At 40.3% G+C, this 26,709-nt stretch overlaps 1 protein-coding gene across 3 annotated transcripts in view; it reads left to right on the top strand.

Annotated features, from left to right (window-relative positions):
* Window positions 1-26,709, top strand: part of RNF130 (ring finger protein 130) — a 143,791-nt gene that overhangs the window by 56,968 nt on the left and 60,114 nt on the right. For all 3 annotated transcript variants that reach the window (XM_072731883.1, XM_072731884.1, XM_072731882.1), the window contains exon 3: window positions 3,273-3,523. In XM_072731883.1, the coding sequence (XP_072587984.1) occupies window positions 3,273-3,523 (251 nt within the window). The remainder of the gene's footprint in view (window positions 1-3,272; window positions 3,524-26,709) is intronic.

The following is a 26,709-nucleotide window of genomic DNA, read 5'->3' as shown; positions in this document are numbered from 1 at the left end:
CTGGTCACCAAGGCCCACCATATGTGGGCCTTTCCCCTATATGAAGCCATTCTCAGCCATACCAGCTGAGTGTCCTAGAATTTAGTTGAATTCCAACCCTGTCTACCTGGAGTTCACATCAGATCCCACAAGCTAATGGCTCAGTCCCAGGAGGCTGCCTCCTCCCCACTCCACTTCAAAGCCAACCAAAAGTCCCAGGTTGTCACCTGTACTTCTGACTGAGCAGCCAGTCAAGGTTCCCACAACCCCCTCATAGTGTCCAAAACATTGTTAGAATGGCTCACAGAACTCAAGGAAACACATTTACTGGTTTGTTATAAAGGTTATAATAAAGTATACAGGTGAATGGCCAGCCGAAGATGCATGGGGTAAGATATGTGCAAAGAGGCTCTCTGGCTTGCTACCGTCCCAGCACCTGCATGTGTTCACCAACACATAAGTTCTCCAGACCCCACTCTTATAGGTTTTTATGGAGAATTCATCACATAGACATGATCCTATTAACTCAATGTCCAACTCCTCTCCCTTCCCCAGAGAATGGAGTGGATGGGCTTAAAGTTCTAGACTTTTCCTCATGGCCCATCAAGAGTCACCTCATTAGAACAGAAGACTCTCCTGTCACCCAGGAAGTTCGAGGGATTATTTGGGAGCTCAGTGTCAGGATCCAAGACCAGATATCAGAACAAAAGATGCTTCTAATGCTCTTACCACTTAGGAAATTGCCGAGGGTTTTTAGGGGCTTTGTGCTAGGAACCGGGGCAGACCAATAATATCTGTTTTCTCTTATTTCACAGCAGGTAAATTTTCTGACTTTCAAAAGTGAACATTAGAGTAAGGGGTGCCTGGCTGGCTCAGTCGGTAGAGCAGGTGACTCTTAATCTCGGGGTTATGAGTTCGAGCCCCACACTGGGTATGTAGCACTTACTGAAAAATGAAATCTTTAAAAACAAAAAAAGGTGGGGATCCCTGGGTGGCGCAGCGGTTTGGCACCTGCCTTTGGCCCAGGGCGCGATCCTGGAGACCCGGAATCGAATCCCACGTCGGGCTCCCAGTGCATGGAGCCTGCTTTTCCCTTTGCCTGTGTCTCTGCCTCTCTCTCTCTCTCTCTCTGTGTGTGTGTGTGTGTGTGACTATCATAAATAAAATTTTTAAAAAATTTTAGAAAATAATTAAAAAGTGAACATTAGATCATCTTTGATCATAGTACGTGCTCAATAAATACCATTGAGTGGATGGTTGAAATAATTAAATGCTTCTTTTCCCAAACAGCTTTCCAGTTGAAATTAGGTGGTATTCACTTAATGTTCTTTGAACAAGTGATATTGTGTGCATCGGTTTCCCCTGGCTACCTGTGCAGCTTGCCCTGCTCCTCTTCCAGCTTGAGTCTTCAAGAGGAAGCCTCAGAACTGGTTTCTAAAACTCTTTGTACCTGATGCGATTATAAAGCAATGAGACTGATTGTCATGTGTCGGTTGTGGGATCCGTCTCAGTTACTTTATAGCCGTGCCTGGTACCTGACACCGCACACCACTGCCTGTTGAACAGCATTTTAAAAGCACAGACCTAAGATTTCTGAATGGCAAATTTTAAATGGTTTTGCATTGTTTTATGATTTTCTGTAACTTACTGACCAGAACTTTTACTTCAGAAAGGTAAACAAGATGTTAATTTTGTTGCTTGCTTTAATTTTGCAGTTTTCTTTTTGTTTTTGGGATTTTTTTTTTAATCTGTTCTGATAAAATGTCTGGGACAATTTTGAATAAGGTAATATAAAAGGTGTATGTTCCATTGGGTTAAATGCTTCATGAAACTTTTAATTATTAAATTTCTTTTCAGTTGCCTGAGGCCTTTTGACTGCATGGGAGAACAAGGGTGGTTCTTTTTAGTTAAATATGTAAACATGTAAACCAGATCCTTAGTAGTATTACTCATTGAAAAAGCCTTTGAAAAGGCAGGTTGTGGGTGTTTGTTTGTTTGGCTTTGGGGTTTACATTAATGTGCAGACCTTATTCAAATTTGAATAAATAGTTTTAATTTTCTCTTTCCTGAAATAAAATGTTTATTCTCCTTCCTCCAACCCGCAGAGTCTTATTAGTCTTTGCTTTGAAGTGTGCTAGAAGTTGCACGTTGCCACCAGCCTCAGCTTAGAAAGGAGGATCGTTGGCAACTTGATTGGAGTAAGACAGCTGCCCTTTTTCCTGGAAAGGAAATGGAAAATGACTTCCCTTTGTGGAGGAGGAAAGGAATAGTAATTTTGTGCTCCACAGAACATAGAGTAACTTGCCTTGACTGTATTACTCCTCTTGGAAATCACATAAGTGAAAGTAGTAGATGACTCAAGGAGCATTAACATCCTGATAATTACCTTAAATATTAAATAGTTTGTGGCTGTGGCAGAATGTCTGGACAGCTATTAGAAGCTGGAAGGGTTTTGATGCCCAGCTAGCCCAGAGTGTGGAAGCTTGGATTTGTCTCAGGGAGGGTTGAATATCCGGAAGGGTTCTGGAGTAAACAAGAAAGGAACCTTCCTCTCATCAGGTCTAGACAGAAGACCAAACTTAGTCTCCACTGTTATTAACAGAGGTTACCAAAAAAAAAAAAAAAAAAAAAAGGTTACTACCGGCAGGCATTTGGCTTTTGCAGCTCTGTTACCAGGTTTGTGTCACATCAGTGATATTATAAAACTGCATATCCTATACTTTTTTCTCTTCCCTATACTAGTTCTATATACACAATAGGTGCTCCATAAATATTTCTAAAAACGAGTAGTACCAAAAGTACCAATTTTTGTACTATAAATACTAGTGCTTTTTGAACTATTTTTTTTGTTCTATAAATACTAGCGCTGTTCTCCTTTTCTTAAAGAGTTGAGACTTTCTAAGGAGCATTTCAAGATGGAAAAGGTTTTACAAAAGACCTGCCATTATTTTATCACATTATGTTGTTGTATAATGTGTTTTATACTATCTGTTGCCACATTTGGCTGATACAATAATCAATTTTTTAAATTTAGTTGTATGCCTAGTTATATGGCTCTTGCCACTGCAATCCTTTTACACTTTGTCTGTGTCTTAAGTAATATACTACAGATTCTTGTTTCTACTTGGTGCCAGCATACCCAACTGCAAATTCATCGCATTGAAAAGTCGAATCTGCAGACCCATGCCATTAGCAAAACTTGTAGCAGTTTTTCTAAGTAGCATTTTTATATGTTTGATGTTCCTATAAATTTTAAAGGTCACTTGAGTGTCTGTGTTTATTTTACATTACAGGCACTGGAGATATTATTGCTGTCATGATTACAGAATTGAGGGGTAAGGATATTTTGAGTTATCTGGAGAAAAACATCTCTGTACAAATGACAATAGCTGTTGGAACACGAATGCCGCCAAAGAACTTCAGCCGTGGCTCTCTAGTCTTCGTGTCAATATCCTTTATTGTTCTGATGATTATTTCTTCTGCGTGGCTCATATTCTACTTCATTCAGAAGATCAGGTACACGAACGCACGCGACAGGAACCAGGTGAGTTCCTAGCACTCTCTAATGATCCATGCTTACCAACCATAATTCGGAGATGTCTGTTGTCATAAATAATGCAGTTTTTCACTTAAGAAGAAAGTGGTGGGGCAGCCTGGGTGGCTCAGCGGTTTAGCAACGCCTTCAGTCCAGGGCGTGATCCCGGAGACCTGGGATTGAGTCCCATGTCAGGCTCTCTGCATGGAGACAGCTTCTCCCTCTGCCTGTATCTCTGCCCACCCCCACCCCCACCCCGTGTCTCACATGAATAAATAAATAAAATCTTAAAAAAAAAAAAGAAGAAGAAGAAGAAAGTGGTGACCCTCAGTCATGTCAGTAGGTTGAAAACCTACTTATTCATGTTATTTTCAGGATTTTTTTAAATGCCTAAACTTAGAATTTAAATTTACAGTGATCACTTGGGAATATCCGAGGTAAATGGTCAGCTTAGTATCACAGTACGATCTAGCTAATGCTAGTACCTTGGATAAATATCATGGAGTTGCATTTTTGAGCTGAAGCATTCGTTGTCCGTGGGGAGGGGAGCTGGGAAGTGGAGGGAGGGAAACTTCAAGTACTTTTGTCCCATGTGTATTATCTCTTCAGAAAAAATAATTCAATTAAAAACCACCTACCCTGTTTAAGCCTGGCCATGGGGTGATGGTGAGGTGGAGGAGGACCTGTAGGAGAAAGGTATCTGGTTGTCCTAGAACTTCCATTGGTGAGCACAGACTGAATGTTCAGTGGATTTCACATCAGTGAATAAAGACCAAGGAAAGACAAGACAGTGTGCTGCCCTATAGTGGAGGGCCTGCAGGCGGTGATCTTATCAGTTTGTTTGACATGCTCTAGACAAAGTGCACCTGGGGGGCAGGGTTGAAGCTGTGAGGTCCCAGTCCCAGTCCAAGGTTTCTCTGGTAGGAAACTAGCAAGGGAACTGCTTAGAGAGTGGCTTGAAGCCAGTCTTTAGGCAATGCCATCCTCTCCTTATAAACAGAGTACATCAAGACCCTTGTGGGAGAGTCAAAATTTTCAGCCTTCCTCATTCTAGTGAAAGCACAGATGCTGCTGTGGAACAGATCTAAGTTCAAATCCTGACCTTATCACCAGTTTGCCATAGTCTTTCTTAGACTGTTTATTGCATTTCTTAACCTGTTTCTTCATCTGATAAAAGGTATAAAATATCTGAAAACTGTAGTTTATTGCACATTTATGTGCCACACTCTGTGCAGTATTCTGTATACCTTTAAATTTTTATGACAATTTTTATTATTTATAATTTTCTAGAGAAGCTGTGAGAATAGTATAAAGTATTTCCTTACCTAGATTCTTCAACTGTTAACTTTTCTATGTATATATACTTTTTTTAACCATTTGAGAGTAAATTTGTGATATGCCCCTTTAAATACCTTATTGTGTATTTTTAAAAAGCAACAGAATAATATTTCTTACATAATCACAGTATGATTTTCAAAATACTGATAACAATAACTGATCTATAGACCTTTCCTAAGTTTTGTAAAATTGTCTTAATAATAGGGGCACCTTGGCTGGCTCAGTTGGGAGAGCTTGCAGGTCTTGGTGTCAGGGTCATCAGTTCAAACCCCTCATTGGGCATTGAGCTAGCCAGGTACCCCTGTCATGTGTCTTTTAATCTGTTTCATGGCGTGGACATTTTTGAAGAATCCAAACTAATAGTTTTGTATTGAGTTTGTCTGATATCCAGTGTTCCTTCACTCTTAGATCCAGGTTATATGCATCTTTTCAGGAATACCAGCCCTTTACATTTGTTAAACTTTTTATTTTGAGATAATTGTACATTCATGTGCATTTGTAAGAAATAACAGGGAGATCCCAGATCCCCTTTATGCATTTTCCACCAGGGGTAAAGCCTTACTTAACTAGAGTATATATTACAAGCAGGATATTGACATGGATACAAGCTACTGATCTTTTTCAGGTTTCTCCAGTTTGATCTGTACTTGTGCATGCATGTGTGTAGTTCTATACAGTGTTAGGTCACCACAGTCAAGACACAGAGCAGTTCCCCACCAGGATCCTTTGTACTGTTCTTCTGTCCTAGGCACCTTCCTCCTACCGCCTGCCTAGCTCCCGACACCACTGATCTGTTCCCCACTCTACAGGTCTGTCATTTCAGGAAAGCTGTTGAAATGGAATTGTATAGTACTTCACCTTTAGAGTTTGGGTGTCTTCGCCTAACACAACTCCCTCGAGAGCCTTCCAAGTTGTATGTATTGGTAGCTCATTCGTTTTTAGTGCTGAGTAGAATTCTGTAGCTTGGTGGTTCCACAGTTTTGTAAACCAGATTGTTTCAATGTTTTGGCTGTTTTAAAGTGGCTATGAACATTTGTTAAAGATGTTTGTGTGTTTGTGTTAACATGAGTTTGCATTTGCCTTTGGTAAAAGTTCAAGAATGAAATAGATATTTCTATTATTATGGTAAGCATATATAAAAGTCTGTAAGAAACTGCCATACCTTTTCCCCAAGTGGCTGTAGTATTCCACATTTGCATTAGATACATATTCCTTTTTTTTTTTAATGAAATCTCTTAGAGATTTCTTTTTTTTTTTTAATTTTTATTTATGATAGTCACAGAGAGAGAGAGGCAGAGACACAGGCAGAGGGAGAAGCAGGCTCCAAGCACCGGGAGCCCGATGTGGGATTCGATCCCAGGTCTCCAGGATCGCGCCCTGGGCCAAAGGCAGGCGCCAAACCGCTGCGCCACCCAGGGATCCCCTAGATACATATTCCTGACCCAGTTCCTCTGCATCCTTGATGGCATGTGTTATTGTCAATATGTTTTTATATTTTAGGTGTGTAGTCACATCTCTTCTGTGGTTTTCATTTGCATTCCTCTCATGGCTGCTGATGTGGAACATCTTTTCATGTGCTTTTTTGCCATCTGTATATCCTCTTAGTGAAATGGCCCTTCATGGCTTTTACTCATTTCCTACCTGGGTCGTTTTTGGTCTTGTTTGTTTGTTTGTTTGTTTGTTTGTTTTAATCATTGAGTTTTAAGAGTTGTTACATTCCAGATACAAGCCTTTGTCAGAATTGTGGTCTGCAAATATTTTTTCCCAGTTTGTATCTAGTCTTTTCAACCTCTTAACAGGGTCTTTGAAGAGCAAACATTTTTAATTTTGATGAGGTCTTTCAACTTTACTTTTGCTGCAACTCTAAAAACATTTTTGCCTAGCCCTAGATTCCAAAGACCTCTTTTTTTTTTCCTGGAAGTTATATACTTCTATCTTTTATGTTGAAGTCCATGATCCATTTTGAGTTAATTTTTGTATAAATGAGATGTTTGGGTTAAGATTCTTTTTTCTTTTTCTTTCTTTTTCTCCCCCCCCCCCCCCGCCCCCCCCATTGGGCATTTTTCTATGGCTCTGTTTCTGGGTTTTCTGTCCCATTCCACTGAAGTATGGTTTTATCCCTCTGCCCATCCCTCACTGCTTTGATGACTGTAACCACACTATTGGGTAGAGTGATTCCTCCTATTTGATTCTTATGTTTCAAGATTCTTTTATCTATTCTAGGTCCTAGAGTCTTTCCATGTAAATTTTAGAATAAGTTTGCCTGTATCTCTACCAAAAAAGAAAAAAAAAACAAAAAACAAAAAAACAAAACCCTGCTGGGATTTTTATATGAACACATTAAACTATAGATCAGGGATGCCTGGAAGGCTCAGCAGTTGAGCGAGCGTCTGCCTTCAACTCAGGCCGTGTTCTTGGGTCTGGGGATTGAGTCCCACATTGGGCTCCCTGCATGGAGCTTGCCTCTCCCTATACTTTTGTCTCTGCCTCTCTGTGTTTCTTATGAATAAATAAAATCTTTTAAAAAATAAATAAACTATAGATCAGTTTGGGGAGAACTGATATATTTACTGTGTTGAATCTTCCAGTCCATGAACTTGTAATACTTTTCAACTTATTTGGGTCTTTTTCATTCCTTTCATCAACATTTGTGACTGTGAGTGATAATATAATGTAAATGGACTGCAAATGTGTTTTTAGTTTCTTCAAGTTCCATATGTCCACTGTTAGTAGATCAAAATGTGATTCAGTATTGTATGCTGACTTTTTGTTTTGCAGTCTTGATAAACTCTCTGTAGACTGCTTGGGATTTTCTGTATAGACAATCATGTTACCTGCAAATAGGAACTTCTTTCCAGTCTCACTGCCCTTGTTTTTGTTTTGTTTGTTTTGCCTTAATTGTAGTGGCTAGATTTTCAGTGCTGTGTTGAATGGGCGGGCATGAGAGTTCAGTGGTGAGAGTGGGCATCCTTGGTGGTACCCGGTCTTAGAGGAAAGAATTTCATCATTAAATATGTTTTAGCTGTCATGTTTTGTAGATGTTTCTTACCAACTTAAGGAAGGTCTTCTGTGTTTCTAGTTCAATTTTGTCACGTTTCTTGTGTCAGTTGACATGATCATATGATTTTTTGTTTTCTTCTTTATCCTGTTGCCATGGTAGATTTTTAAAAATATTTTATTTATTTATTCATGAGAGACACACACACAGAGAGGCAGAGACACAGGCAGAGGGAGAAGCAGGCTCCATGCTTCCCCTCCCAGTAGGGGAGCCTGATGCGGGATTCGATCCCGGGTCTCCAGGATCCCACCCTGGGCTGAAGGCGGCACTAAACCGCTGGGCCACCAGGGCTGCCCACCATGGTAGATTGCAGTCATGGATTTTTCTAGTGTTGAACCAGACCCACGTGCCTGTAATAAATCCCAGTTTGTTGTGGTATATAATTTTTTGTACATTGCTGTATTTGGCTGGTTAATTTTGTTTAGGACCTTTGTGTCTAATTTTGTAAGAGAGATGGAATTTGGTAATTTGTGGTTTCTGAGCAATTGGCTCGTTTTTTTTATTTTTTACTTTTTTAATTGGCTCGTTTTTTAGATGTCAAATCTATGAGCATTAAGTTGTTCTTGTAATGCTACAGTGTCTGTGGTGATATTCCTGTTTCTGATTTTAATGATTTATATCTTTTTTTTATTTTTGTCAGTCTTGCTAGAAACTTCTCCATTTTACTGATATTTTTCGAAGAACCATTTTTATTTCATTTTTTAAAAGATTTTATTTATTTATTTGCGAGAGAGACAGAAATGGTGACAGATAAGGAGAGAGGACACAAGCAGAGAGGAGGGGGAGAAGCAGATTCCCCACTGTGTGGGGAGCCCAACATGGGGCTTGATCCCAGGACCCTGAGATCATGACCTGAGCTTAAGGCAGATGCGTAACAGACTAAGCCACCCAGGTGCCTCTTTTATTTCTTTTTTTTTTTTTAAGATTTTATTTATTTATTCATGAGACACGCACAGAGAGAGGCAGAGACATAGGCAGAGGGAGAAGCGGGCTCCCCACAGGGAGCCCGATGCACAACTCAATCCCAGAACCCCAGGATCATGACCCGAGCCAAAGGCAGATGCTCAACCACTGAGCCACCCAGGCATCCCCTTTTATTTCATTTTTAAAGATGGGAACTTAGATTTATCTATTTGACACCTTTCTTCTTTGTGACGTAAGCCTTTAGTGCTCTAAGTTTCTTAGGACTATGTTAACTGTGTCCCATATACTTTGATATCCTGTATTTTCATTTTTGTTCAGTTTTATGTAATTTTTTCTTTTGAAACTTCCTCTTTGACACATGTGTTCACTTTCCAGGAGTTTGGAGATTCTGCAGTTATCTTAGTATTCCTGATTTCTATTTTGGTTCCATTATCATTAGAGAAATACTCTGTATGATTTCAGTTCCTTTAGATGTGTTGAGGCTTGTTTTATTACCTAGCATGTCATCTGTCTTGGTGAATATAATATGGGCATTTGGACAAAAATGCACAATCTGTTGTTGGGCAGGATATTCTATAGATGTCAATTAGATCGGTGCATGGAGCTTGCTTCTGCAAGAAGGTAGGGTGGAAAGATCACCTTTCTGCTGGGCCCTTTTGAAGCCACCATGGAAAAAGGGATGCGGCTAGAGTAGGATGGGTACAGGCATTCCACCCTGCATTCCTCCAGTCTCCAAGTCCCTGAGGAGGGTGTCCACCTTTCAGACTCATGTGCTTGTCAGCAGATCCGGAGGGAGGGTTGGGCAGGAGGGGCTTCTCTTGTCAGAATGGACAGTCCGCATAGCATGTCCCACACTGGGGCGGGCACATAGGTGGTGGCAATAAAGGACTAGCAGGTGGGAAGTGTTAGCTGATCTAAAATGTGCCTGTTCTAGAAAAGATTATTAATGTGTGAAATCACATTTACAGCCTTCAAATAGAAGGCACCAGTTTTGTGCGGTCTTTGACAAAATGAATAGATGTGAAATTCAGTTTTGATGAAATGAGGAAGAGTCATACCAGCACCAACAAGTGACAACATTTGTGTATTTATCATTGAAGTCCTGTCTGATGATGTCTGGGGAAAATAGATGTCAACTGAAGTTTTTGAGCTTCTTGGAGGACTGTGGCATAGCACTGAAGTGGTTTTTAATAGCCCACTTTCCTCAGTGATGGAACTTTCATTTGTAAATTTAAATGTTTCACCAATACAATGTATGAACAGGATTCTTAAAAATAAATAGCACCACAAGGCTTGGTTCCTTGCCCAGTCATTTCCTAATTCTTGTTTCCCGGAGACAAGTAACCTCTTTCAACTCTTTTATCTGTTCCTTCTGTTATTAACTCTGTATTAACATGTGGCATGCCCTATTCATTTTCTTAAAATGAAGACACTTCTTAAATATGTTGCCATTATGAAACACTGCAAGTAAAATGATCAAGAGTTGCTCTGAAATGGTGTTCCTAACACGAGAACCCTGTAATGGTGGGGTGAATATAGCACATCCCAAGGACTTTTGGAAAAGAGCAAACAGTTGGTCCCAGGAGCCTGGTGCTTGACGGTAGCACTTTAATTAGCACCCAGTGTGGGGCCCGTGTGTGATGAAGGTGAAGGCACACCCACCATCTGGTGCAGCCCAGGGCCTCCTGGCTCCCCAGCACTTGTAGTGCAGCTGGCTGCATACAGGCTTCCACAGCCTTTTCCAGATGCTGCCAGAGCAGAAAGACATGTTCTATCTGACCTTTTTTTCCTCCTTCCGTCTTTTCCTAAGGGTTGAGAAACACTTGATGAAATTTTTATGTGGCTTAAAACGCTTAGCTTATTAAAGTTTAATAAGAAGGTGGCAGAAGCTCAACTGGTTGAAACCTCTGGCTATTTTAAACGAGAAGCCAGAAGTTTTGGCAAAGGAGAAACGGTGACTTTAGGGAGAGGCTCATTTTCTCCCAGACTATCATCAGGAAGCAGTGCTCTGTATAGAATATGCTACTAAGAAAGACAATGTATCATAAATAACTTTCTAAGCACAATATAATGTACACAGTTGACACCATTTCACATGTACAGAAAAAACTAGAACTAATCGTTACTGTTAAACATCCATTGGTGGTCTGCTTTTCCTGAAAAACTGTCCGAGTGCATCTAAATACAGTGTTTAGGCACAGACAGCTCAGAATGGCTGATGGTAGACGCAAATGTGTTGCCTGCTGGTAAGTCAGTGATCAATCCTTCACATGAAGATCTATGTTTGGTGTGTTTCTATCGAGAGGGAGCCTCAGGGTAAACTTCACAGTTAATGTTGCATCTTTAATCCTAAAGTCAGGTTTGATTCCCACAATAGAACAAATAATTTTTTTTTTTACAGTTGAGGAATAATAAGGCAGATATAAAGAAGTTCCACCAGGTAAACCTGAGTTTAGAGTGACTTTTTAATGAAAATTCCCTGTGAAAATGCATATTTCTAAGTTTCTAAGGTATTTAAAACTTGCCAAAGCTCCTTGCCAAAATATATATACATAATTCTTAGACTTTAAATATCTTGAGGTTACTGAAATGAAGCAGGCTTTTATTGCCCATTTTATCTTGGAAGGTAGCTAATTGGAGAGCACACTTGCATGTAAGTGTGAGGAAGAAAACCGAATGTTCTTCAGAGGAGGGCTAATGCTTGGCTTAAACACAGTTGGTCTTTGAAATACAGTGGGCTCGGGCAGCCCAGGTGGCTCAGGGGTTTGGCGCCCCATTCAGGTCAGGGTGTGATCCTGGAGACCTGGGATCAAGTCCCACGTCGGGCTCCCTGCAAGGAGCCTGCTTCTCCCTCTGCCTGTGTCTCTGCCTCTCTCTCTTTCTCTCTCTCTCTCCCTCTCCGTGTGTGTGTGTGTGTGTGTGTGTGTGTGTGTGTGTGTCTCATGAATAAATAAATTAAATCTTTAAAAAAAAAATACAGTGGGCTCAATGGCTTCCTTCCTAATTGGAAGGGAGGGAATACTGTGCATACTGTCAAGATTTTTCCCCTAAGAAAAGATTATGTGTCAAAAAGACAGACTTCTTTTGTATTGTTGGATTGTACATTGAATTTTGTCTATAACGTTTATTAAAGATTAATAATTGTAGAAAAACTGGGGGGGTGTTTCAGCTATGTATGTATTACTTCATCATTTTTCTAATATACCTCAAATGGTGTTACTTTCTTTTTCATGTCCTGCTATTACGATCAGTTTACATATATAAATACCACTGTCTATATAAAGAAAGTACATGCCTTCTAAAAGTTATACACACATCAAGAGCTTAAGATTTTTTTCTAGCACAGAATATGCTTTTGAGATCCAGGTGTTTGTGAGACATTCATTTCTGCCTCCTCAGGGTTTTGCATGGGGCCTGGCACATCACACTGACTCAGTGAATTAAAGAATGAGCTTACATTTTATGAGGAAGGCAGACGGGTGTAATCAAAATACTGTGTGCTATGAGTTCTTTTGGGGGCAGAATGATATTACTCTAGGTGAGTCAGGGTACTTCACAGCAGAGGTAGTGACATTTGAGCTGAATTTTAAAGGATGAATAAGACTTCATCAAATAGGGAGTAGGAGGAAAGTTAGGCCAAGAGATCATTTTCCACAGAACCGTGGAGGGATGAAAGGAGGGACGGGAGGGTGGAGTGACATCAGGATTCGTGGGGAGGAGACCTAAGCCTATGAGCTGATCTGGGTGCATGTTGACACAAGAAGATGAAGGGCTGGAATCACACACTGAAGCATTTAGACTTTATTCTCTATGCCAGAAGGAGCCATAAAGTGATGGTTTTAGCAGTGGAGCAATGGAATATTTTTTTCTGATGGGAAAAGTTTAGGGAGAAGGAGCTCTTAGGGAAAGATTGAAGAGCCAAAGAAAGTAATATTCATAAAGCAAGGTCATGTAGAGGGCAGGGGAGGGGTCGGCACGAGCATGTGGTACTTGTTTTAGACAAAAGGGACAAAAAGTGGTAGCGATAGAGTGGATGGCAGACTGCAGATGACCAGGCGGTTTGGGTCAAGAAGTACAGTCCCAGCACCTGGATCTCACTGTGTTTGGGAGAGAACCCTGCTCCATTTTGATGCAGACCTGCTGTGGGTCTGTGGAAGAGTTCTGATGACCAGGAAATCTGGATTGAGTGTCATTCTAGTGACCTGTCCTCCATACGCTATGAACCAGCTGGCTTTAAACGAGGTATTCCTGTTCGGTGAAGCCGGAGTTGTTTTCTGCCCATTTAAAACCCATGGGTGCTTTGTTTGCATCCACATCCAGAAGAGTGTTCACACTGGCACCATCGGTGCCTTTAGCAAAGTGAAACAAGATCGCGTGGCCCCTGACCATCAGTAGCCCTTTGTATTTTGTCTTATGGAGAGTCATTGCAGCATTTAGAGTGGAAACAGGAATGGAGGTCAGGAGACTCTGGTCCTAGCAGTTGTGCTGCCATCACATACATACATGACCCCAACTGTGTCTGGTTGGGCTTTCTCCTCTGCAGCCTGACATGTCCCTGTGGTTTGCTCCATTCCACTGCTCTGTGTGCGCCGAGGTGGAAGCTTGAGTAATTTTACTACCTATGAATAAAGCACAGTCAGAAATACAGAGAATATGAGGAGTGGGTGGAGTACTCCAGGAAATGCTTTGGAGAGAGGGTTGGGAGTGTATACTTAGTTTAGGGCATCTCAAACTTCAGTGTGTAAGGAATCATGTGGGGGCAGGAGGAGGTGCACTTTAAAACTGCAACTTCTTAAGACACCCCCCACCCCCCAGGCTGAAGCCGGAAGTCTAGATTTGGATTACCAGCTTGGATTTGGGCAAGTTACCTCTCCCTGTGCCTCAGTTTCCTCTTCTGTAAGATGGGAATAATGTGGTTCCTTTCTCACAAAATGATGAGGATTATGTGAGTCAGTCCATATGAAAGGCTTAGAACAGTCAGTACCTAGCATGTGGTATATACTGAATAAATCTTAGTTACTATAAATATCATTGTTTCATATTATTATTAAGCACCAAAGGTAAATTTCAAGCATCTGCCCCACTGACTACACCTTGAAAACAGTGACTTCATAGCATGGTGGTCAGGTATAGACAAGGAACTTGAATAAAAAATGATCTTAGCAAAGGGAATTTGTGCTTCATCTTAGTTTTTGAGAGTCAGCAGAACACAAATAGTATTAAAGCAGTGGGTTTTAGATTCAAATAAGGGCCAAAACCATGACTGAGGTGTATCTTTCCTTGGAGGTGTGATTGGAGTGATCGGAGACGGTGAGGGGTCCACAAGAAGGAAATACCACGGCCAACTCCAGTGAAAAATACTACAGTGAAGATACTTGACATTAATATCAAATACAGAGAGAAGGGTTTTTGTTTGTTTGTTTTTGTTTTTGTTTTTTTTACCCTCTTGCCCCAGATTTTGGAAGTCGAGAAGTGGAAGGGGTGATTTACCCAAATATTTTCAGGCACTCTCTAATCAATACCCTGCATGCGTTGATACTAGCTTGCCAATGGCTGAGCACCACCAGCACCTGCACTTCCTTCCAGAAGCTCTCTAATGTGCCACAGCCACATGGCCAGTCATCTTGATCCCCTGTCCCTCTTAGGCCCCCACGCCGGTCAGTCATTTGGTTCTGCCAGGTTTACCTCTGAAGCCTGGCAGGGTTCTGTCCTCCCCTTGTTCCCTGCTACACTTGCCTTCTTCTCTCTTGGAGGCCCTGACCCTTCCAGGTCTCACTGCCCCCAGTCTTCCCTGTGTCACATACCTTTTTCTCAGGAGGCCAGGCCTCAATCCTCCCAACACTCAGATCTCATCAGGGAACCCTTTTGTTTAAAATTCTTCAGCAGAATTCTGAGCTGAACAAGATGGAAGTCGAAGGGTATCTTTTTTTTTTTTTTTTAATTTCCCTAAATGCCTTTAAAACAGTAAACAAGGGAACCCTGGGTGGCGCAGCGGTTTAGTGCCTTCCTTTGGCACAGGGCGCGATCCTGGAGACCCGGGATCGAATCCCACGTCGGGCTCTGGTGCATGGAGTCTGCTTCTCCCTCTGCCTATGTCTCTGCCTCTCTCTCTGTGTGTGTGACTGTCATAAATAAATGAAAATTTAAAAAAATAAAAATAAATAAAACAGTAAACAACGGAGAACAGGTAGGATAATAAAAGGAAAAATTCTCAGCATCTTTGATGATCTGAAGCCACAGGGTGCCTCCAAGAACTCCAGGAAAAGCCGTGGTCAGGCCAGATTGCCAGCAGCAGCAGGACCTGCCCTATAACCCCAGAGAAGGTAGCCCACAGAAGAAAAGGGGTAGTTCCTATGGTCCAAAGAATCAGAAACCCAGAAATCAGAAAGAGAGGGCTTCGCCCTGAGGCAAAAGCCTCAGCAAAGCCATCTTAGAACAGCTGCTGAAACCACAGGCTCTGATTTGGAAGGCTGTTAAGGAGCTTTAGGGAGCCCAAGAGGTGGTGGGGTGCCTGGGCTCTGAGGCATCCAGGAGCACACACCTGCACACCCTCAGCCTGAAAGCCCTGCATCTTACTAGGCAGATAAACACGAAGACATTTCACCTCTAGTCAGGACGAAGCAGAGCTGCTCTTTTTTAACGTCGTGCTGCAGGTACTGACCCAAGCAGTTAGATAAGAGCAAGCAGTAAGAGGAATATGGCTCACAGAAGTTTCTCTATATCCAGTTGATACGAATGTCTATGTGAAAAATCCCAAAAGGGCCAATGGAACCATACTAAAACAGGGAAACAACTTAATAAAGGAACAGGATATAAACTTAACATCTGGAGGGGCACCTGGGTGGCTCAGGCAGTCAAGCGTCCGATGCTTAGTTTTGTCTCAGGTCATGGGATTGAGCCCCATCTGGGCTGTATACTGAGCAAGGAGTCCTTCTGCCCTTCCCTCCTCCACCCTGCTCACACAAGTGTACCCACACTCTCCCTTTCTCTGTAAAATACATATTTTTAAAAAAAACTAACAGAAAAAAATCAAAAGATAAAATGGGATGGAAGGCAACATTTACAACTGGATGGGTGGATGGGTGTGTGGCTCAATCCTGGTATGAACTTCACAAATACTGTGTAAACCTACACGAGGAAGACCACACAACACTCCTGACATACCTGGTTCCTGTGGGAATATAAACGTTCAATACAATGGAGATGGCAGTTCTCCCAAAGTTCACTCATAAATTTAACTTAATCCAAGCAAAATTGCCCTCAGGTATTTTGGGGGGTTAGATAAGGTAATTATAAAAATCATATGGCAAAATAATTAAGAATAGTCAGAAAAAAAGACTTAAAAAGAGGAGCAGTGGTGGTTGGCTAGCCACACCAAGTTTTATAATACATAAATGAAGCCTCTTATTTAAAAGAATGTTAAAAGTTAGCCCGTGAATGAAAAGACCAATAGAACAAAATGCAAAATCCAAAAATAAACACAACTGCATGTAGAAATTTAAGTACAGTATATAATAAAAAACATCATCTCAAATCAGTGGGTAAGGGTGAACTTTTTAATAAATGGTGGTGGGACAACTGGAAAAGGACAAAATTAGATCTATTCCTTACATTGCACACCAGGATAGATTTCAGATGAATCAGAGATCTAATTATAAACAGTAAAACTACAAATATTAGAAGAAAATGTGGGCTAAATTTTCCTTTATAATAGAGAAACTTGGAAAACCTTGAATTATGGCTCCAAGTATGGTAGAATAAAAAATGACTGCACATGAGCTGGAGAGAGGGAGCAGGAGAGAGAATCTGAAGACAACTCTGCACTGAGTGTACAGCCAAAATGGGGCTCGAACTCAGGGCAGTGAGATCATGACCTGTGCTGAAACCAAGAATCAGCTGCTTAACCAACTGCACCACCCAGGAACCCCTATACAGAATAGTTTTAGTGCACTAGTTTATTGTAACAAAGAGGAGGACTTTGAAAATTCACCCACGAAAATGGATGTACATAGTATATATGCACACGCTATACCTGTGAGCTTGTATTTCCAAAAGGAAACAATATAACGTTAAAGCAGGATTCTCTTAAAGAGTTCTTTAAGGGAAGGAGAACAGGGTGGAGGAACTAGGGATAGAAGTGAGACTTCCCTGTACCTGGTAGTTTTGACTCTGGAACCACGTGACCATTGTAGATAATTTAAAGAAAAGAAGAAATCATCAAAATCAAAAATACATGAAAACAAGTGAACATAAATGTATTTCAAGATGGTGGCATACACGCACATAAAGGAATTATTAAGCCACTTTTTTTGTTTTTTGTTTTTAGGGCACTTTTTTTGGACAATACATTTCTACTGGGATGTAGCCTAAGGATTAAAAACAAAATCAGCTGCACTTAATAATCTTATTGTTAGTGATATTGTTATTTGAAACAATTATATGCATATTGTATGCATACTGCAGGATAAAGCAAATAAGTAATTGGTTTTTTTTTAAGTAATTGTGTTAATAATATTAGAAACCAAGATTTTCACTGTAAGAAAAAATACTAAAAGACATTAGGTGATAACACTTATGATCCTACTTTTGAATTGGAAATCGTGTGAACTCCTGGTTTCCTTTTTCTAAAATAATACAGAGCTCCTCTGCCCATGCTAGTAACAACCCAATAACAAAAAATACCCCTGTTCATAGAAAAATTCCAGCTAATAAATGCAGAAGGAATGGCAAAATTACCATTTTACATCCTTAATAAAATAATGAAGCTCTGTACCATTCCTTTCCACACCCAGGCTGCTCTAGCATTATCTTTAAATGCTATTTCCCACTCAAAGGAGCCAGGGATCCTTGGAAAAATGGCTTATCGTATAGGTTTAGGGCAGCAAATATATAAGGTGGCTGATTGAAGACTACTGAGGTGTGATATCTAAAGGAACTCTCCATATTTGAAAGTGAGACAAAAGCACCAAGGAATAAATACAGCAGTTGATGGAAACCAGAAGCTGTTAAAGAACCAACCTGCTCTTCTGAAAACCAAGTTTTAAAAACGATTCATCTTGGGGCGCCTGGGTGGCTCAGACGGTTAAGCGTCCAACTCTTGATCTGAGCTCAGGTTTTGATCTCAGGGTCATGAGCCCCATGTTGGGCTCCCTGCTGGGCATGGAGTCTACAAGAAAGAAAGAAGGGAGGGAGGGAGGAGAGAGAGAAAGAGAAGGACCTTAAAAATGATTCATCTTGTGTCTTCTGTACACATTGTATTATTGTATAGTAACCAACTAGTTGGTGAGGAAAAGCTCCTTATGCAAGAATTCCAGGGCAGCCTGGGTGGCTCAGCGGTTTAGCACCGCCTTCAGCCCAAGGCGTGATCCTGGAGAGCTGGGATCGAGTCCCACATCAGGTTCCCTGTATGGAGCCTGAGTCTCCCTCTGCCTGTGTCTCTGCCTCTCTCTCTCTCTCTGTCTCTCATGAATAAATAAATTCTTTAAAAAAAAAAAAAGAATTCCAACTAATCAGTGAATTATGCCTTACGTAGTGATCACCAGTGGATACTATAATCAGCTGAAAGACTTAGGGAGCTTTATAATGAATGAGCTGACAAAGCTTGAATCTATTGATGTTGCTTGAAATCGGAAAGCTGAACACTGCATCCTCATGTTGGGGTGTATTAAGAAGTACATAGCACCACCTAGGATGTACTCTCACCAAAGCAGGTGAACCTAAATCTAACTACTGTTTCATAAGAACTGGACCAAGTAAAATGACACTAGGAGGAAACAAGCAGCCAAATTTAGAATGTGGGATATTCTTTTAGACAAATAACCCACTTTTGTCGTTTTAAAATGGCATTTAAAAAAAGTATGGTGGAGACTTCTGGTTTTGACCAAAATGGAAGAGTTTCCTCTAGTGTCTTGAATCTTCCCTCTCATTTACAACACCCCTCCCCCCTGCCCCATCGGGGTTCCTGCCCTGTTCAGTCCTAGGTCTTGTTTTCCTCAGGGAGGGAGGGCTCTTTCCTTGGGGGTTGTAGTGGATGTTTCAGATCCTCAGGGGAGTGGGCTGCCCTAAATCATCTGATCTTCCTTCACCTGTTCGTGGATTCCTGTGGGTTATGTTGTGTTGGCTCATCTATGAAATGGAGCCTGAGAAACCTTCCCAAGTCAGGTTGTCAGGTTGTTGGTTGTACCTCAACATCACCTGCTGAGGCCTTTGTTCGGTGGGCAGTCTCTCTCGGGGGTGTGGGAGGTATTCTGTGGTGGTTTCTGGGTTCCCTGGCTCCAGGAACTCAGAACCCCTCTTCTCTTCTCTTTATAGCCTCAGCACAGCTGCTGGCCTACATCCCTTTAGAATATCACTACTACTGGTGGTCTGACCTGCCTATCCCTAGTCTGAGGTTTGTGGGAGACCCACCTGCCTTTGCTAAAGTTGGTCTGGGCCTTTTCATGAGGCAATTCAGTAATATTTAAAAATTACCCTGCTCCCACTGCCCTGTCCCAGTGAAAGTCCCCTTCCCACAGGTTTTCCTTCCATCTTTCCACTGAGTGACTTCCATCAAGGCTGCATGACCCGTTGGCCAGCTGCAATAGTCAGTTCTCAGTGCTCAGTATGCTTGACCTCAGACATCCTGAATCCCACCCTGCTCTTCCTGCATCTTTCCCCTGTCATAAAGTGGTAATTTTACTCTCTGAGCTGCACAGCCAAAACAATCTTGAATAAGAAGAACTAAGTTGGAAGTCTCAGATTTCCTGATTTAGTAACTTACTACAAAGCTACAGTAATCAAAGCAGTGTGGTATTGGCATAAAGACAGACAATGAAATAGAGTAGAGAGCCCAGAAATAAACCCTCATATGTATGGTCAAATGATTTTTGACAAGGGCACCAAGACCATTCAGTGGGGAAAGAGTCTTTTCCACAAATGGTTCTGGGAAAAATGGATATCCACATGACAAAAAATGAAAATGGGCCCTTACCTTACACCATACACAGAAATTAACTCAAAATGGATCAGAGACCTAAACATAAGAGCTAAAACTGTAACTTTTAGAACAAAACATAGGGAGAAAGCTTCATAACATTGGATTTGGCAGTGTTTCTTGGATATAACACCTATCCCACAAGTAATTTAAAAAACAGGTAAACTGGACTACATCAAAATTAAAAATTTCTGTACATCAAAGGGCATAATCAAGAGAATGAATAGGCAACCCACAGAATGGGAGAAAATAATTGCAAATTGTGTCTCTGATAAGGGGTTAATAGCCAGAATATTTAAAGAACTAAAAACTTAACAGGTTAACAACCCATAAAAAAAAAAACAAAGGACATGAAGAGACATTTCTCCAAAGATACACGAATGGCCAATTGGCACATGAAAAGATGCTCCACATCACTAATCACTAGGAAATGAAAATCAAAACTACAGTGAGATAGCACTCATGCCCATTAGGATGGTTACTATAAAAAAAAATAACAGGAAATAAAAAATAGACTCTTGGGATGCCTGGGTGGCTCAGCTCAGTTGAGCATCTGTCTTTGGCTCAGAGCATGATCCCGGGGTTTTGGAATCGAGTCCCGAGTCAGGCTCCCTCTAGGGAGCCTGCTTCTCCCTCTGCCTGTGTCTCTGTCTCTCTTTCATGTCTTTCATGAATAAATAAATAAAATATTTTAAAAAGAAGTAGACTCTTAACTCCAGAGAACACACTGATGGTTACCAGAGGGAAGAGAGGGGGAAACAAGTGTTGGGGATTAAGGAGAGCACCTGTGATGAACACCAGGTTTTGTATGGAAGTATTGAATCACTAAATTGTACTCCTGAAACTAATATTACACTGTACATTAACTAACTGGAATTTAAATGAAAACTTAAATGAAACAATAAATGTTGGCAAGGATATAGAGAAATTTGAACCCTTGCATGCTGCTGTTGGGAATTTAAAATGGTACTACAACTATGGAAAGAAGTATGGAGGTTCCTAAAAAAAAGAAAAAAAAGTAGAATTACCACATGACTCAGCATTCCACTTCTCAGTATACCCAAAGAAATTAAAACAGAATCTCAAAGAAATATTTGTACACCCATGTGTACAAAAATAATGTTGATAGCATTATTCACAGTAGCTGAAACATGGAAGCAACCCAGGTGTCCACTGACAGATGAATGGATAAGCAAAATGTGATGTGTGCATACAATAGAATATCATTAGCCTTAAAAAGGAAGAAAATTCTGCAATACACTGTAACATTGATGAACCTTGAAAGACGTATGCTAAGTGAAATAAGCCAGTCACGGAAAGACAAATAACAAATGGCTCCACTAACATGTGGTACTCAGCATAGTCAAAATCATAAAAGACAGAAAATAGAACGGTTTTTGTTCCCAGGGGACTTCCTGGGTGGCTCAGCTGAACGTTACTTGTTAATCATAAATTGATTGATTGATTGATAAGAAGACCTGGCACCTAAACATTTATGCTTCTAATAAGAAAATTCCAAAATAATGCGAAATGAAAACTAACAGCGTGCTGCAGAGAGAAGTAGGCAGCCCTATAGTTACAGTGCAAGATTTCAGTACCCCACTCTCAAAAATTAAAAGAATAGACAGAAAATCAGTGAGTATGTAAAAGCTTCAAACCAACGTAATTAACTTGACCTGATTGACATTTAAAGAAAACTCGAATCTCTTAATGTGTACTCTAAACCATAAAATAGATCTCAGTGGATTTATTGGGGTTTGAGTCCTACAAAATATGTTCTCTGACCACTTGGAATTAAATCAGAAATAGGGACTCCTGGATGGCTCAGTCAGTTGGGGGTGTGCCTTTGGCTCAGGTTGTGATCCCAGAGTCTTGGGATCAAGCCCCAAAGTCCAGCTCCCCTCCCAGCAAGGAGTCAGCTTCTCCCTCTCCCTCAGTGCCTCCCCCTGCTCATGCTCTCCCTCTCTCTGAAATAAATTTTTTTTAAAAAAATCAGAAATCAATAACAAAAATCTTTGGAAAACTCAAATATTTAGAAACTTTTAAATAAGCCATCAGGGATCCCTGGGTGGCGCAGCAGTTTGGCGCCTGCCTTTGGCCCAGGGCGCGATCCTGGAGCCCCGGGATCAAATCCCACGTCAGGCTCCCGGTGCATGGAGCCTGCTTCTCCCTCTGCCTGTGTCTCTGCCTCTCTCTCTCTCTCTCTGTGACTATCATAAAAAAATAAATAAATAAATAAATAAATAAATAAGCCATCAGATAAAGATAAAAGGGAAATAAGAGACTCATTTGAACTGAATGAAAATGAAAACACAATATCAAAATTTTCAAAATTCCACTAAAGTAGTGCCTGTATTAGAAAAGACGAAAGTTCTGAAATTAATACTCAGTTTATGCCTTAAGAAACTGGGGAAGAAGAGCAAATTAAATCCAGAGTACACAGAAGAAAGGAAAATGAACTAGAAAAAAGAAAAACAGTGGTTTTAAGAGAAAATTAATAAAATTAAAAAGCATCTGACCAAACTGATTAGGAGGAAGAGAGAAGGCACAAATTAACAATATCAAAAACGAAAGCAATGATGTGACTACCGATTATAAGGATAATGAGTGAATATTATGAACAATTCTATGGCACCTAATATGAAATGGACAAACTCCATGAAAGACCCTTAATGTTCAGAGTACATTCAAGAAGAAAAGGTAAACAGCCATTATCTCCCAGGAAAATTGTATTTGTAGTGTAAAACCTTCCACCAAAAAAGAAAACTCAAGGCAGATGATTTCTTTTGAGTTCTATCAAACATTAAAAAGAAGAATCTACAAACTCCAGAAAATTGAAAAGGCAAGAATACCTCCCATTTTGTCCTATAGAGCCAGCAACATCCCTGATACCAAAACTAGACAAAAAATATTACAAAACAGAAAACTACAGACCAGAATCCCTCTTGAACAAAACTGTAAAAACTCTAAAGAAAATTTTAGCAAATCATACCCAACAATATATAAGAAGGATATTTCATCATGACCAGGGGGTGTTGATCCCAGGAATGCAAGGCTGTTTTAACACTGAGAAATTAATGTAATTTTATCATATTAGCAGACCAAAAAAGGAAAATCATATGTCTCAGTAGATGGAGGGAAAAACACTTCCTAAAATCCAACATCTCTTCCTGATTTTACATTTTTTTGCAGGGGATCTCTGGGTGGCTCAGCAGTTTAGTATCTGCCTGCAGCCCAGGGCATGATCCTGGGGTCTCGGGATCGAGACCTGCATGGAGCCCGCTTCTCCCTCTGCCTGTGTCTTTGCCTCTCTCTCTCTCTCTCTCTCTCTCTGTCTCTCTGTCTCATGAATAAATAAAAGTCTTTAAAAAAAAAAACTTTTTGCAAACTAGGCATAAAAGATAACTTCCTTAAACTGATGAGGGGCCTCAATAGAAAGCAAACAGCCATACCATCATACCAAATGGTGAAAGAGTAAATGCTTCTTTTTAAGATTAGGAGCAATAGAAGTATCTGTGCTCTGATGACTAAGTTCTAACCAGCACAACAAGGAATAAAGAAAATAAATAGAAGGTATCCATATCAGAAATGAGTAAGTAGGGATGCTTGGGGGCTCTGTCAGTTAAGAGTCCCATTCTTGGGATCCCTGGGTGGCGCAGCGGTTTAGCGCCTGCCTTTGGCCCAGGGCGCGATCCTGGAGACCCAAGATCGAGTCCCACTCGGGCTCCCGGTGCATGGAGCCTGCTTCTCCCTCTGCCTATGTCTCTGCCTCTCTCTCTCTCTCTCTCTCTCTCTCTCTCTCTCTCTGTGTGTGTGTGTGTGTGTGTGTGACTATCATAAATAAATTTTAAAAAAAAAGAGTCCCATTCTTGATTTCAGTTCAGGTCATGATCTCAGTTGTGAAATCCAGCCCCACATTGGGCTTGGAATGGAACCTGCTTGAGATTCTTTCTCTCCCTGTCCCCTGCTCGCTCACATTTGCTTTCTCTTTAAAAAAGAAAATAATTAAAAAAAAAAAAGAACAAAAAAAAATGAAAAGAATAAGTAAAGCTGTCTTCATTCACAAAGGATATTAACATCTATATCAAAAATTTGATGGAGTCTATAAAAAGGCTGCTGGAACTAATGGGTTTAGCAAGGTGAGAGATATAATAATATACAAAAATAAATTTTATTTCTGTACAAGCAATGAATGAGAATTGAATTTTTAAGTACCATTTCCATTAGCATCAAACGTAAAATAGAATAAATAATAGAAATTATTAGAGATCTGACAAAAAGATTTGCAAGACCTGTACGTTGAAAACTATAAAATATTGCTGAGAGAAATTAGATAAGAACTAAATAGATGGAGAGATATACAGTGTTCAAGGGAAGACTCAGTACTATTAAGATATCACTTCTCCCCAAATTGATCTGTGCTTTCAGTGCAATCAATCCTAATGTAAACCCTAGATAATTTTTTTTATGGAAATTGACAAGCTTGACCTAAAATTCTTATGGGAACACACTAGATGGATCAAAAACAACCAAAAGGAGGATGGAAAAGGAGAAAAAAAGTTGGAAGTGTAATACTATCTGATTTCAGATTTGTTTTTATAAAGCACTACAAGAAATTAATAAGTGTGATATTTGCTTAATGATAGATATATGATATAAAATAGTGTTCAGACACGCCCACAAATTACGGGCAAGTGATTTTTGCCAGATATACAAAGGCAGTTCGTGGAGAAAGAGTGCCTTTTCAACAAACGGTACCAGCACCATTGTATATCATATACCAAAAAACGCGTGTGATCAGTACTTCACACCATATACAAAATGACCTCAATATGGACCAGAGGCCTATGTGAAACCTAAATAACTTCAAGAAAGGAAAATGGAAGAAAGTCTTGTAACCTTGTAACCTTTTTTTTTTAAACAGCTGCTTTTTTTTTATTTTAAAAATGTTTACATATGTACAATTGTCCTTGTATGCTGATATAAAAATGAAAAGTAAAAAAACAAAACAAAAATATACATGTTTAGAGTTAACACAAGGGATATTGGCCTCTCAAAGCTTTAAAGTCCTGCAGAAAAATCCTGTATGCCTTAGCCCTGCATGCTAGTTTCTATTATGGGATGTTGTTTCCTTAAATGTGGAAATTGCAATAAACAGAAGCTTCATGCACTAGCATTACTGTCTACAATGAGGATGTGCTTCAGAATGTCAGTTCTGAATCCACTATTACCCCTTAGGAAACTTGCTACATTTGGGTCATGTAAGTTAATTTTAGTGATATTTCTACATATATCTGTCATGCGGATTATCCATTAACATACCAGCAAAAATTACTTAGATATGACACCAGAGTACAGTCCACAAATGAAAAATTGATAAATTGACCATCAAAATTAAAAACTTATGCCACAGAAGGAGAGAAACAGTATACAAAAAGAATTGTATTTCGAAGTGTAACATAGGGGTGCTTGGGTGGCTCAATCAAGAGCTTCCGACTCTTGATTTCAGCTTAAGTCATTATCTGGGGGTCTTGAGATCGAGCCTTCCGTCAGGCTCCCCACTCAGCAGGGAGTCTGCTTCAGATTCTCTCTCCCTCTGCCCCTCCCCACTAAAATAAGTGAATAAATCTTTTAAAAAAATATATGTAACATACTGTCAAGTCAATAAGAGAACAAACTCCGTAGAAAAATGGACAAAAGATCCAGATACTTCACCAGAGAAGATCTACAGATGGCAAACAAGTTCATGAAAAGATGCTCACCATCCTTAGTCATTAGGGAAATGCAAATTTAAACCACAGGGAGATATCACTACACCCCTCTTAGAGTGATTAGTCAAATGAAAGGAACTGACCAAGTGTTGGTAAGGATGTGGAGGAACTGGGATTTTCATACACTGCTTATGGGAATGTAAAATGGCCCACTCAATGTTGGAAAACACTTGGGCAGTCTCTTAAAAAGTCACACACACCACAATATTGTCAGTCTTCCCCACTCTGTAAGTATTTACCCCAGAGAAAAGAAGGCACATGTCTTTACAAAGACTTGTACCAATAAATAAGGTGGTTTTCAGCTTTATTCATTGCAGTCAAAAGCTGCATTGCAGTCAAAACAATACAAAAGTTCCATCAAGGGTTAAAAGAGAATACCATAGCATAAGAAAGCAGTGAATTAGTGATACATGCAGCATCATGGATCAATCTTAAGATAATTATGCTGAGTGAAAGAAACCATATACAGAATAGTACACAGTGTATCTTTTTCATATAAAACTCTGAAAAATACAAAGTACAGTAGCAGAAAGTAGGCGATGGGTGGAGGGGTAGCACAAAGAAAGGATTAGGAAGAGGCACAGGGAAATTGGGGAGTGATAGATAAATTGTCTTAATGGTAATGATGGTTTTGTGGGCCATGTCTGAATACCAATTGTACACTTTCTACACAGTTTGAGTCCATTCTATTTCCACAGGCTACAGATACATATACAATAGAGGGGACTCACATATCAAGAGAAACTTGAAAGGGAACAGCAACCAAATGCTGTGCTTGGACTTTGTATCCTGAGTCAAACAAGCCAACTATATAAAAAGACATTCTGGGGCACCTGGGAGGCTTGGTTGGTTGAATGGCCAACTCTTGATTTCAGCTCAGGCCATGTTCTCAGGGTCCTGAGATCTAGCCCCACTTTAGGCTCCACGCTTAGGAAGGAGTCTGCTTGGGGACTCTGCCCCTCCCCGTGCTCACATGTTTGCTCGCTCACTCACTCTCAAATAAATCTTTTTCAGAAAACATTTTGGAGAGAACTAGAGAAATTGCAGTATAATCTGTGTATTTATTAATGTTGATTACTTATTGTTAATTTTGCTAGATGAGACAGCACCAAACAAAAGCCCCTATCTCTGG

The sequence above is a fragment of the Vulpes vulpes genome, chromosome 12, assembly GCF_048418805.1.
Source record: "Vulpes vulpes isolate BD-2025 chromosome 12, VulVul3, whole genome shotgun sequence".
In the NCBI taxonomy this organism is placed as follows: domain Eukaryota; kingdom Metazoa; phylum Chordata; class Mammalia; order Carnivora; family Canidae; genus Vulpes; species Vulpes vulpes.
The sequence above is the reverse complement of the archived record's forward strand: the minus strand, read 5'-3'. Positions and strand labels throughout refer to the sequence as shown.